A 15,238-nucleotide genomic window follows, 5' to 3' on the forward strand; every position below is an offset into this window, starting at 1 on the left:
TACATATGTGAATGTTTATGTACAATGTATGTATGTATGTATGTATATTGCGAACGGATGTGCCCGAGTTTCAGGATTTGATCTGCTTTGATTTGGTCTCGTCTACCAATCGGTTCAGTCCTGATTTTGGGTATTTGCTCAAGACATGTTGGTTCGCTCTAATCAAAATTCGCATTTGTGTTATATATTGACCAGTTTATCTGTGCTGCAATTGTCATATATTGTACAAATGTATGCGTATAATAAAATTTTATTTGTGTTTTCAATTAGTGCAAGTTGTTTTGTTACGCGTTTTTTAATGTTTCTAGCATAAAAATTCGCTATAATTTAAATATTAGAAAATAGAACTTGGGCTATCGACTGGTACCTCACCCTCACCCCCCCCCCCCTCGTCAGACCTGTTTGTGTTCATAGGTGTGAAAAATATTTTGATCGTCATTCAATAGGTACTTCATCATACGATAAAATAATAAAAATGCGCTGCTTTTGAAGTTTTTTCAATTGTTATATTATTGATTCCCTTAATTTTTATTAATAATAGTTTTATCGATTCATAATAATTTTTGATTTGATTATATATTTCACTGCAACTATTTTTAATATATAAATCGTAATAATAATTGATAAATTAACTTTCTATGGAATTAGTTAGGTAAAACAACATAAATCTTAGCAGGGTTTCGCAGTTTCTCATGTTTTACATACATGTCTATTTCACAATAATAGCACTTTGATTGTGATAGGTCGCTTAATAGTTCCTAATCTGATGAACGTTCTGTTGTGATTTGACATAAAAACTTAGGTAGGCTGCTACTTTTTGGATCATATCAGTGAAACTGTCTATAATAAATCGAAACAACAACTTAGGGAACTGAGCAAGTAATTCGGTCATCAATCTTAATGATCCGTTTGTGTTCGTAAGCTTTATTTCGCAAGCTGATTGAACGTTATATTATAAAAGAAAGAAACGAATACTAATAATACGATATTATTAGAGACAATGATAATGCAGTTTTTAATGTAGTTAGATTGGTTTTACTAGATTTAGTTAAAAAATACATTTTAAGCTCAAATACTAAATATATAGAGTCACAAAAATGCAACTAATGACTAATTTATTTGTATTATAACTTGTTTGAACAGTTGAAATGTATCACTTCTATGCATTACATTACACACGGTGGCATACATATGTACATTTCTATACTGATCTTATCGAGGAGCTTTTTTTTTGTACTCGACGATATCTCGGCAGCGCGTTGATTTAATGAAAAAGTTGTCACATAAAAAAAAATTTAGAGACAATTTACAACGGCTTTTATTCGAAAGTTTTTTCGCGAGATTGTTTGTTTTAGAGTTTTTTGCATTCTAATGTCGATCGATGTCGAATTCGCGCTAACGCCACCTACCGCTACCGAGTGGTGTTTCACGCTCGATTTCGCCCAACAAAAGATTCGCGATTCGCAATTATTGTACCGGAAGTACGGTTTAGCACTGTGGTGGCGTCATACAGAGCAAATGGCGACCTTGGTCAGTCGATTTCGACTCTAGATTCCATCATTCGCACGAAGCAAAAAAGCTCGCCCACGCGATTAATCCGCCCGGTCCCCTCCTATAAGCTTATCCGAATCGCCTTGGCTTTCAATAGTGGAGTCTGAGAAGTGCATAGATAGCTGCATCAGTAATGAAAACGAAATCGTGTTAGTTTAATATATGCAAACTTAACCGAGACACTTGCACTTGAAGTGCAGTAGGCGTCGCGTCACACACTCGAGTGTCATTATGCAGATTGTCGTAATTATATCGCATTGTGTTCGGATGAATGAATTTATTGTAGCGTCGTCATCGTTATTTTAATACGGTTGTTGTGTATGTACATACATACATATACGTATATACGTATATGTAGAATACAGGTAATATATACATACATACATATATGTAGAATTTATAGGAAATATGTTGGGCTTCATTCGATTAATGCATAAAAGTTTTAGTTCTATTCAAACTTGAGTTGTATATTTCAATGTACATATGTATGTACTTAGTATTATAATGTTAAGGGCTGGAGGTTCAGAGTGTGGTATTTATTTGCGTGTTTTGGAAAGGTGCATCTTGCACTTGCAGCTGTATGGATTTGGTGTACAATAATGACATCATTTGTCAGGCACGATCGTCTGTGGTCCAAAAAAGGCACAAACCTTGAACGGCGTGGGCCGCAGGAAACAACAACAGTTATTGTCAATTAATAAATTCATTTCTCAAATTTTATTATTATTTTATCGATTGTTTCCGATTTGATTGTGCTGTGCAATGTGCTACCGAAAATGTATATTTCGAATGTCGGTAGTTGTTTTTTGTTTCTAATGATGAACCTCAGTCGATTAGTATAGATTACTATTATTATTATGATTAGTTTAAGTGTATAAAATTGTTTGATATTTAATATTATTACGGAGTACGTTTAATGTATTTAATTTACTTAATCAAGTTGTACAAAAGAGTTGATTTTTGCAATTCTAAATGTAGCGTATTATTTTTGATTTACAACTCTTCGTTGTAAAATTGCATAATTCATAATATGTACAATGATGCATATTTTATTTAGACAAGATAAAATGTCGCATGCCAATTGTAAAAAAAACTTGAATACTGGTAACTTTTAAGAATAGGTCGTATAATCAAATATGTATGTATGTATTTTCATTTATGTAAAACCATATATTATAGTAATTAATTCAAAAATTTCTCATCAATTTACAGTGCAAAATACTACGAATTTATATTTCACTTGATAACTTCATGCTTGTGCATGAATATATTCAAAGGTGACGTTAACTGAGTAAAATATATTTAAATTGTGAAAGACCTTGTTTCAATGCACAGGAGGTACTGATTAAATAAACACGTTGCACACTTTTGTGAGCTCTCACTATTCAGTCCGACTGGTCGCATAAATTTTGCGAAACCAGACCAAAAAAATTAAAAAAAAAATGCCGACGACATCTCAATAAGTCCAAATAGTCCCGGTACAAAAATTTTGTCTTTTCGGATACTTTGGGAGACCATCGTTCGTCCCACACACACATTCGGTGATTTATCCTCGTGCACTTTCACTGTTTCGCCGGTTTTTTCCGGTCCAAAATTAATGGACTGCCGAACGATTATACGTGTAACATTGACGCTTTATATGTAGTGTGTGTGTGTACGTTTTTTTTGTACCGTGAGATTTATGCTAGAGATATCCAGAAATTTGGTAACTATCTGAATTAATACGTCCGCACTATCTCGTAACTTACCAAGGAAGTCGAAACGCGTAATAAATTGGCGCCTAAATTCGATCCGCATATCCGTATTTTAAATTTGGTTCTTTTTAATTGGGATGTTATTGAAGTTTTTTATATATGTACATATGTATAAATATATATATATATATATATATATATATATATATATATATATATATATATATATATATATATATATATATATATATATATATATTTGTATTTCTGTCTAGTCTAGATCTATAATTGCATAGCTGTAATAAAATTTGCACGTTTTTTAACGACCCACCCGCCTATGTATGTATGTATGTATATGTCTTAAAATGCAGCGGCCCGTTATGGCCGTTTTATGTGTTTGATCATTTTTTTCTCGATATGATCGATTAATTTTGTTCGAATTAAATTGGTTTCGATTTTATTCGATAATTTAGTACTCGCTACTCTGTTTAGTGTGCACTGATGGCGTAAGTTACTCCCACGCAGGTCAATACGTAAATTTTACAAATTGGATTTTTCGTAATAGGAATTGTGTTTGTGCGCTTTAAATGTTAATTCGTTCAAAATACACAGAAGGAAATGGTTTTACTTAAAATATTGAAAAAGCTATAATTTTAAATAAATATTATTTGTAAGAATATATTTAAAAGATTTTTGATGTTTGTACATATGTCCTAATTCGTAGTTCTTAAATAAAGCTTGAATATGTGCGTAAATGGAATGAAAATTTATAATATGTGAATGCGGATTGTTGCAAATTATATCACATACAAATATGTCCATACATAGATGCCTTGCCATTTTTGATTTGTTGAATTTTCTTAATTAAATTTTACATACATATAATAATATGTTATGTTATAATATATTATAAATATTTCTGAGACGTTATTACATGGTACTTATAATTTAGTATTTTACAAGCTATCTGAATAAGCCAGAGTTTTTGATGAATTAATAATGAAATAAGTTTGAAATGTTATTTTTATAGTATACTTCGTACATCTGTTTACCCTATTCTTGGGCATTATTATAAATATTTGAGAAATTCTGTTTACGCGCAGACAACACAAGTACCTGTCTTTTTAATTTAATCAATGCAACTATGAGAACTGCATTATTGTAGGATTTTCTCAGTGCAACGAAGCAACGCAGGAATGCATCATCGAATTCCTCGCCATGATCGATGACATTCCTGTGATCGTGCGAAACTAGGCGATTGCGAATGTGACACGATTTCCACATTTTATACTATTCTAAATTTTCAATTCGACACACACGTGTTGCCGAAAGGGTGCATCGTCGCTATGCACCGACCGAATTGTATTCAGATCGGGGAAAAAAAGTCACACAAAGTTTCATGGGAACGGAGACGGACCCACACCGAGTCGCACAGGATGCTCGGCTCTTTTTTTCATTCCGTTTTAAAATTAAATAAAAAGGCCGCCGTTTTTAATGCTTTTATTTCGAGGAGAGGAGACACAAGTTCGCTCTCCCTCGAGAACAATGTGTACGTGTAAACAATATTGATATTATGACGGAGAAAAAATTGACAAGTTGCGTACGTATGTACGTGTCGAAATCGGTAACATCCAAACTGGTTGTCGAAGAATTCCAACCGGTCATCCGATCCGTCGATCATCGACGTGTTGTAAATAATCAATATTTATCATCATTGTAAGGGCAAATAATGAACGCTAAACGAATGATCCGAGTTCAAGGTTTTTATAACTTCTTTGAATGATTTGATCCACAATGATACGAAAATGCAGCTGGAAATTTTTTTATAATATGTTTGTACTGTATACAGATTATTATGTAATGTTAGATTATTTTGATGTTTCATAGCGCTTTGACTCACTTTGAAACATACATATATAACTACGATTATGTATGTACATATGTAAATATTTATGTATGATGAAGCGTTGAACTTAAGCTCAAGTGTCTTGTAAATTACAGTAAAATTCTACTAGACTAATTTCGAATGAATAAAATGTATCTATGTATGTTCATTTACAAACTTACACGAGATAATTATCGCAATCGTAACACGAAACACAATGTTGTGAGTTTGTACTTTTGAACCGCACGTTTGTTTAAATGATTTTGTTTGGCGTGTGGTTAGCCGCAATCAAAACGTTCGTTTAAAATACGTCATGTAACTTATTCACTGTGCCGTTTTCAAATTAATATTATCAATTTAATATCCATTTATCTGCATAGTGGTGTTTGTATTTTAATAAAAACCTACTTTTGTGCGCGCAGATTAAAAATAAATATTATTATAGTATGTATTAATGTCACCGCGGGATTTTTAACCCTTTCCGCATTTACAATGGGATTAGTGTCAAAGTTGACACAACATCAACGAATTTTTTTCGTATATAGGAATATAAATATTATTTTTTAATTAACTTCATTCGTGTAATAATACACACTCCAAAATAAACATTAGTAAACAAAATGAACACGTTTCTTTATACGCCTATTTTGATTCAAAGTGTGTATATTTTTTCAATAGTTTTAAATGTTATTGTATAATATTCAAGCGTTCTTTTCATTGTACTATTGCATTATTAAAATTTACACCTTCCAGTTTTTCAAATGATGAATTTATTGGCGAGTCAAAATCTCGGATAAGACTTGTGCGTAGCGAATTGAACAAATTGCAATTGACACTGGTATGCGCAATTTGAATTACAAATTTCGCTGAGTAAAAGCGAATGAGATAAATTTTTTTAATACATCTACATATTTGGAATATTTGTGTAGACACTTTGACAAAATAAGTGCCCGTCAAAAATGACGGGAAATGGTTTTTTACTCGGTATTTTTTACACCTTTTTGACGTCACCCTAAATTGAACTCATCACTCTTTCTTTCTGCATTCATAATATATTTTTCACTCACATTTTTACTTCAAAAATACGTTTAATACAAAAAGATATACTAACGTATATTTCACTACACAAGTAAAAGTGAAGAGGCGTGTGTTACATCATAAATAATATCTGAATTTGTACCCAGTTTTGTCCGTATACGAAAAAAGCACACATTGCATTCCGGAAATCATTTCTATTACTGTACACGTGTTTAATTTTCAATATGTATCTGGGTCGATCGCGATGCAATAATTATCACATTGTCGGCCTAAATAAATATTATAAAAATGCATAATTTCAAATTAATATTTTTAATCACCATACTTAATATGGTCAACGAAATGGATGTACGCGTCTTGTCGTTCGTTATAACGAAAAGTGGATATAACGCAACCGAAATATTCACTAACCGGAAAATTCGGACGGTCGGCAGGATCATTAATCTTGGCTCCGTGGACTATTAATACCGACTTTTTAATTTTACTAATTATTTCGCATTGCAACACAACGCGTTAATCGATCCCGCTTTTACAATGCGGTCATTACGGACAATTTTTCGGGTCAACGCGTCAGCTGCCGAGAGTATATAATAATATTATAAAAAAAAGTAAAGTCCAACAAATGATCCAGACAATGAGGTGATAGACAATGGTATAAGTTGATTTATGGTTTCAATGACTGACCTCTCGGTGCAAACACAATGATGGCCATTCGCCGGTGATCATTAGCGTTATTATAGGCTAGAATCAAACGGTCGTCGCAGTATACGAAAATCATTTGGGGTGCCCGATAGACCATTATGTACCAGGAATTATTGTGCATGTTCAATAGAAGAGGGTGAATTTATGCAGGGGGTGTAAAAAATGCGGTTTTTATGACCCCAAACTCGGTAGCTGCATTTTACCAATACAATATTTATTTATATACTGGTGGTAAAATTTTGTCAATGGAAATTACATATATGTATGTATGTAATCGAATATTTTTGATTATATTAAATTTTATTTTCAAAGTGTTGTTTGCACATGACGATAGCAGAAGAATAAAATTTGGTTAGTTCTAAAATAATGTGCATAATTCTGAGCGAATAGTAATATTGGTCTTTTAAGTATTATACATACATATAGAGCTATATAATTTTTATTAGCGAGAATGACTTATTAAAAATAATAAAATTACAAAATATGATAATAAATTTGTACTTTCTAAACGATTAAATGTTAAAATTAAATTCTGTGATACAGCAGCTATTCATATTTTGAAAAACGATAACAGTGGTTGTAAACTCAATTTGATTTATACAAAATATTCAAATGATTATTAGTTTTTTTTTTAATTATTGCATTAACTCTTGCAAAAACACGCACAATGAATCATTCTATGTATGTATCATATGTAACACATTGTCTATGTGTATACAATTTTAATTCTAAAACATGTATCGTGCCACTCTTAAACTTGATTATTGAATCAATTAATTACTATCATCATTCAGTGTACGTAGAAAGGTGTGTCTATTAATTAATAAAAATAATAAAAAAAAACCAACAAACACACATGCCGACATATAAACTTTCACCGGGTTATTAATTAACAACATATTAAAATTTGATACTTAAACGATATTGTATAATGAAACAAAGTCAAAAAAACACAGCGTAAGTGGTAACCGTTGTTTTGAATTTTCACTTTCATCGCGTATATTCATATATATTTATATATATATATATATATATATATATATATATATATATATATATATATATATATATATACATATATATATATTGTGCGAAAAATTTATTGTGCTAGGTCAAATGAGATTACCTACGTAATAAATTTATTTTTTTAATATTAAAATTTCGCTTCCCCTTCGATTATATCGACCCTGCTAAATAGAGATGTGCTGATCAGTCAATTGAATTATATTTCGTATACATACATACATACATACATATAGCTATAATATGTATGGTACTTGTCTATGATTGTACGAAAATTCTGCTCATTTTGTCTCTATTGAAAATTCGCTTCGGCCCATTTGCCAACAATCGTTCGCAAATAATAAATGGTTCTGATCGAAATCCATTTTTCATTGATGTCTATACATACATGCATACATATATGCACATATTGTTATTATTTATTGCGCCGTCCAATCTAATTCAATTGAAAAGGGTCGATCGTGTTGATTTGTGATTTATACGTACATATCTATACAATTATATAATACGATCATAGGCAATGCTTGTACGTATACGTATGTATGTACATATATTGAATAAAGCTATTGTGAGAAGAATTTTCCGAAATTAAAAGAAATCTAATAATTTTGTCTCATATTCTTATTGAACATTTACACATTCGTATGCGTGTAATCGTTATATTTTGTTAGTTAGGATGGGGCAAAGTATATCTTACATAGTACATATAAATGGAATCTTTGCGTGTAACAATAGTGATGAGCTTTTTTCTTTTAATGCACCACCATTTTGTATAGCCTATAGATATTTAAAATGTATACGATTGAAGTTTTATCAACATTTTTGAGCTAAAGATATAATATATTAATTTGTATATTTAAATTAAATTAATTAAACTCTTACTGTTTATATTATTGACTATTTTAGTATGTTTATTTAATTAAATGCTTGAAATTTAATACTAAATATAGAATTTCTTTTGTAATCATGTTTTAAAAAGTTAATTAAGAAAATGTACTTTGTGCTTATAACTTCAAGGACGTAATAATATTTATTTTTTTACAAACAAAACATCCAGTAATTATATAATAAAAATTAATTGCCTCGTGTAGACATAAATAAGTTATTAAAAATAAGCAGATATACTAAGAATTCCTTGAATAATATTCCGTAATAAACATACATACATACGACCAAGTGTGTATGCGAGAACTCGAAGGAGACAGGAAATTTATTCAGCCTTCGAAGAAAGCTCATCCTTCGGGACACATATTTCAGGTTAAGCTCTGAAGAGAGTCAATACATTCGAGAGAGGTCCCAAAAAGACATTCATATGTAAAATTGATTACGTGCGTGCTTATATAAAATATATGTATATTAATAATATTTTCTTGCATACCGTGTCATTTTTCATTTGTATGGTGTATAAAAGATGTTGCTCTTTTCCATGGAAATTAATTTTTGATCAATTTTATTACATTTCAGACGACAGCACATGACAGGGGGCTGGGGAGGAGGCGGCACAGTCGGAAACGAAAGAAGAGCTCCGCAAGAGCTCTTCGAACTCTTGGAGAGGGTCCAGTGCTCCAGACTAGACGATCAGCGTTGCGTACTACCACCGTATTTTAATCAGGTATTGACTTTGTCTCAATCTCAATAAGTGTTTCATGGGCTCTTTGGAAAATACTTTTCAGGTCTGAAAATATACGGATTTATTTCGAATAAATAAATATTTGTAAAATGGAAACTATGATATTTTAATTTGAGCGGCGCACTTCTGCCTGATAATTAAATCTGTATTCACATCAGAAACTTCCGTAAATCATTAAATAATATGTTTGAATATTTTGCTGAATTTAAAGTAAAAAGATTCTGGTCTACATTAAAGAGAACCAGAAATTAGCCCAATGCTTTTAATTTTCGCAAAAATTCAGAATTTGAGTTGGGAATTGTTTGTAGCAATGTCTGAAAGGGGTCTGTAACTTAAATAATTTAAGAACCGCCGTTCCATTTTGTATAATCTACATACATATGTATATAGAAAAATATGTATGTATGTATGTATAGCCCAGAGTTTTCGCACGACCCTTTGCTGGGGTCCAGTGTTGATTTTGATTTCCCTTCGGTCGGCTTAACCGGCTCTTACGAAATACTGGGCATTCACTCCCGTATAATTCGAACGAATTGGAAATAGTCTCGGGAATAGTTTCGAATAATTTCGTATCTGGTGTGCCTTTTGTGTCTCGGTCATTATGTAAATTTTCATGCCAGTATCTTCTAATACGCATCTCTCAAAAACGAATTCCGCAATTAAGATGCTATCGAACGACGGAAACGGTATTGAAGTACGTTTCGTCAAAAATATTTTTATTTTGAATTTAGAACTAGCGGTTGTATTGGTCGTTTTGAAATTGAAAATTGCTCGCGTAAAAATATGAAAAATCGGGATAGAAAGTAAATTTTTGTATTTGAGTTATGCTTTAATTTGTGTACATAAGAAATGTGTCGAAGTCGTTGATAAAATGGTTTAAAATTACAGATAATAAGAAAAAAATATGGTTTAAATAATTTAAATTAATAATATGAAAGTATGCATGATTTTAAATAAGCCATTAGATTAGATTATTGAATTCAATATATAATACATACATACATACATACAGATATGGAATATCAAACATATAAAATATTTAGCATTGTCAGATGTAGGATGTTCGCGCTTCAGAGATCAGCACACCACTTGTAGCTTTATGATTATTTCTAGTCTTCGCGAACGAGAATAGAAGTCGATATAATTGAAGGTAGATAGATGTAAAGATATATAGAGATAGGTAGGTAGGGTTAGCGATTATAACAAGTGGCCAACAATGGGACCTATCGCGATTATCAATATTGGATCAGATTGGATACAACTCTTCGTCGAAACGAGCGACCCGACTGATGAGATTGCTATTATTGGAAGAAGGGTCTATTCAACTCGGATGCTGACCTCAAATAAAAATGAATAAAAAAGAAGCTTTTAAAACGTCGTGTGTATGTGTGCTATATGGCAAGATTTACCTTTGGATTTTCATATTGTATCAATTGAACAATGATATTTTTCCTCATGATGAAATTAGTTTTTCTATCGCAGTGTTCGATCTACGGGATTAAGTGCTGCAAAACTATGCATTTAAAATCGCGTCGAAAAAAATTTGCCAGTGCGATTTTTATGTGTGATATTCAAGAAGTGGCCAAAAAGCTCTTGTATCTATCGCGGATTTTATTATATGTTACCTACTGTCTTAATGCCGAATTTTTTAATGATTGTGAGAAAATGAGCAGAATATTTGACCTTTTGAAATCGGCGTTTGCTACATTGAAATGCTTTTTAGTAATTTGAAACAGTGCGTTGATTATGCTCAACTAATTAACAGTTTATTTAATTATGTGTATTTTTCCTAATGGAAATTATATTTTTAGACAAACATTGGGAACATTGTGCTGCTTAAAACGCGTTTAAAAAAATAATCAAAATTTTAACACATTTAATTTTATTTCACTAGAATCTAAATATATAACAATATTATCTGCTGTAACCAAAAATTATGAATTAATGAAAATTATATGTATGTATGCATATGTGTGAATTTGTACCTATGTCGAAATTTAAAAAAAGTGTCGAGTGAGATGTATGAAAGTTGTGCAAAACAGGGATGAATGGAAGCGTGTTGCGAGAGGCCTTCATCCACCAGTGTATGGTGAATGGCTGTAAACGATGATAGTATGTTCATATGTCCATATTGTCCTTAACTATTTCTAAATTTTATAAATTTTCACCCACTAGTTGTTCATTGCAGTATAAATTAAGACGAATTTTTCGGAAAAGCCTTAACTTTCCATTGATGAAAAACTTACACGTTGCACAAAATCAGCTGAAAGATCAGTTTCAATACTTAAAATAAGCATTCGCGAATGGCATCGAACCGTCCATATTTATTTATACTCAGTTGAACCCGGTAACTTTTCGATCGCACCTCTTGCGTTAATTTACATTCGACAGCTCAGAAGGTTGAACATCCAAATGGCATAACGTAGTGATTTGCATCCGAAACGACCGAAATGGTCACACGCGCTTTCGGGTATCGCTCGCATCGTGAGAAGTTTCATGAATACGTAATCTCCGCTGTAATAATAATATTAACAACAATAATAAACGTATATACGTTTCCGGGAACTATTGTGCCGCCCCTCACCAAACCCACGATACGCGTATAATATGTGTCTAGGTATTGTATCTAGTTACCGACGGGCTCATTACGCCTTTTCGAATTTATCTTTTATATGTGTGTAATATGTAAGATGCGACCGCTATTAATGTGGACCATCGACGTAATATTACGACGTGTAAAAATCGTAATGAATTAATATCGTAGTATTATTACGATGCTGTGTAATGGGCGCTTTTACGTTCACGTTCGGTGTTAACGTATAATATATGTGATAATTTAATTTTTTGTGTATATTTTTCTACGTGCATATACATAAATATGTATGTATGCAAATAAGTATATTGCAATTTAATTTTTTCGTAATATATTGCAAATTTAGACCTTTCTAGGACGTCATTCTAAAGCCGCAATCCTTGCCGTTTCGTGTAATCAATATAATATTGCATCAACTTAATTACACATTTTATTTGTAAAACCATTATATACTTTAGAACTCTGAACAAAATTTGATATAATTTTGCATCCAGAATTTATTATACTGTCAAATTTAAATAGTGAAATTCAAATTTGCATTTGAGTATATATTTTATAGTTTTTCATTGTGAAACACATACACGTAGCATATGTACATTTAAATATTCAAAACCATATTTTCCATCTAAATCTCTAATAAAAAATATCACAATTTCCATGCGAATCAACCTATACCTACATATACATACATATGTATATGTACAGACGTTGTCTCGGTACGGCACAGTGTTAAATTCAGCGTACAAATTCGTCCATTCGGAATGTCCACGTATGCGCTCACATCCTATAATAATACATACATACATAATACAAAATGGTTCACCATAATAGATGGGGGGGGGGGGGTCATTCGTTATGTATTATACCTATTTATATATTTTTCGAGGTTTTTCTTTAGTAGTAGTCTCGCATTCCCTCCTCTCAATATGTGTCTCATTAATGTTCATAACAAAGACAGGGCCGTGGGCGCCACCAGGTACCACACGGACCACTCACAGGTGGCTTCACAATAAGACTAGGTATTGTATATCACCTTCGTTTACTACAGTATCTACGAGTACAATTCGACATCTCTATACCGTCGGATATTTTACAAAATGACGTTGAATAAAGGGTCACGCGGATTACATGTTTCACACTATGTGTGTATGTACATAGGTTTGTATTGTAGATAGCTCTGGTTGAGGTGCTCCGGATTGTGGTCTCTAATTACAGGCAAGGCTATTCGAGAATGCAGGTGCGATGATGTTAAATAGTTTCAATGAAGTCAATTTAAATCAAAATTTTTCGCTTATCGCATTACCCGAATAGTATACACGGCTCATTATGGTTAAGGAGATAACCTTATTTGTGAACCGTGTGTATTTAATGGGTTAACGAAACCAGTTTCACATTCAACACTATCGGCTGTTCAGCGCGTTAATGGTCGTATTATTAATTGCTCGGAAAATTTATTAATAATTAAAATGAAAAAAAAATCAATGCGATTCATATAAATAGTGTTGTTGATATAATGGTAGCGTTTAATAGTGTTTCATTTTTTTATCCGGTATTATAATAGATCAATCTGTTTAAATAGTCGTATGGAATGGTCAATCAAGACACAGTTTGTGGGTTGATGTGATTTTAAGCTTACTTTAAAGTATTTTATGCTGGTAAAGTAATGTTATTGAATATGTATAGAAAATTGTATTAAAAATGTCCTGAACTTGTTTTTAATGATACGAATTTTTATAAGATTTTTTTGAAATAAGATTTTCGATGATATTGTTTTCAATATTCAGTTGTTGGTTTATTGTTTTTAGAGTATGTGCACTCAAATATGTATCTGTTTTCTAACCGGTTCAAAATTAATCATTTCTCGCTTGCGTGATTTATGTGCGATCCCATTAGTGTGATATTATATAATATTTCGCAAAACTGCACATATCAAATGAGAATTTAAATCTCAAACGATTTATAATGAATGCATTTAGTTGCGACATCGTTTAATCGGTATATAATCCTTTAAAAATATTTTATTTTTATTTTTCCAACCGTTTAAATTTAATAAAAATTAAAAAGAAGAGATTCAAATAAAATCGTCGAATTTACGTAACTACGTATGTATGCACTGCGCAGAGATTTTCCTCAGCAAATACGGAAATAAAAATAGCATTTTAATGAAATCAAAGCGATCGATCCAATATCTAAAACGGACAGTATTAAATTTATTTTTTAACCGTATGTATTTCTTTTAATTTTGCAATATTTTACCGAGAATTTCGACACAAAAATACACGCATATTTTGCTATTATAATAATTATAGTGCGGCAATAATGTGGCCCACACTAATTGCATATTGTTTTGCAATATTAGTTTACGTCCACACTAGACGGACACTTTATTATTAAAAAAATTTCAAATTCAGTCAGATTTTTTTAAAGAAGATGTGTCTGGAAATATCGGCGTTTATTAAAGAAAATGAAATAGCACAGAAATGAAACGAAATAGTACTTAAATGTTCATACATATGTAGATGGCTGAATATATTTATTTTAAAATTGATATAATTAGTTTATTATACATATTAAGATCACGTAGATGGAGTTTACCTTACATTAGAAATTATGTGATTTGCTTGTTTAATTCCCACCAGAATAATAGTATAATTGGAATTGTTTGTACAATATTCAGACATAAGGGATGGCAATCCCTTTATATATTACACTGTCGTATAAATTTAAACGTAAATTGGCGGATACTACGTATAATTACTTCTAACGTTTAACCCTTCACTCGACATGATATACACGTTCTCACTACAAGGCGATCGCGTCAAAACAAAGTTTTAATTAATTTATCGTGCCAAACATAAAAAAATATTAAATAAAAAAAACTCGTTTGAGCACTCCTGTCGTCAGCCAAAATTTATGTGTATGTACATATGTATGTATACAAGAAAAAAATATAATAGTGATAATAGATACAAAGCTTTTCAATACGTTCATTTATTCTTTGAAGCGTTTTACAGACTCGTCTCGGCTGAGCTCTGTGCAACGAATCTGATTGATGATTGATACAACTTTAATTTCTAATGCCTTCTACTTCTTCGTCGACTTATTGAATTGCAACATTGATT

The 15,238-nt window shown here is 31.5% G+C and overlaps 1 protein-coding gene across 5 annotated transcripts in view; it reads left to right on the forward strand.

Moving 5' to 3' along the window:
• RapGAP1 (Rap GTPase activating protein 1) overlaps positions 1-15,238 on the forward strand; it is a 312,859-nt gene that overhangs the window by 177,620 nt on the left and 120,001 nt on the right. For all 5 annotated transcript variants that reach the window (XM_077439957.1, XM_077439961.1, XM_077439959.1 and 2 more), the window contains exon 3: positions 9,358-9,505. In XM_077439957.1, the coding sequence (XP_077296083.1) occupies positions 9,358-9,505 (148 nt within the window). The remainder of the gene's footprint in view (positions 1-9,357; positions 9,506-15,238) is intronic.

The sequence above is a fragment of the Arctopsyche grandis genome, chromosome 10 (assembly GCF_051622035.1).
Source record: "Arctopsyche grandis isolate Sample6627 chromosome 10, ASM5162203v2, whole genome shotgun sequence".
In the NCBI taxonomy this organism is placed as follows: Eukaryota; Metazoa; Arthropoda; class Insecta; order Trichoptera; family Hydropsychidae; genus Arctopsyche; species Arctopsyche grandis.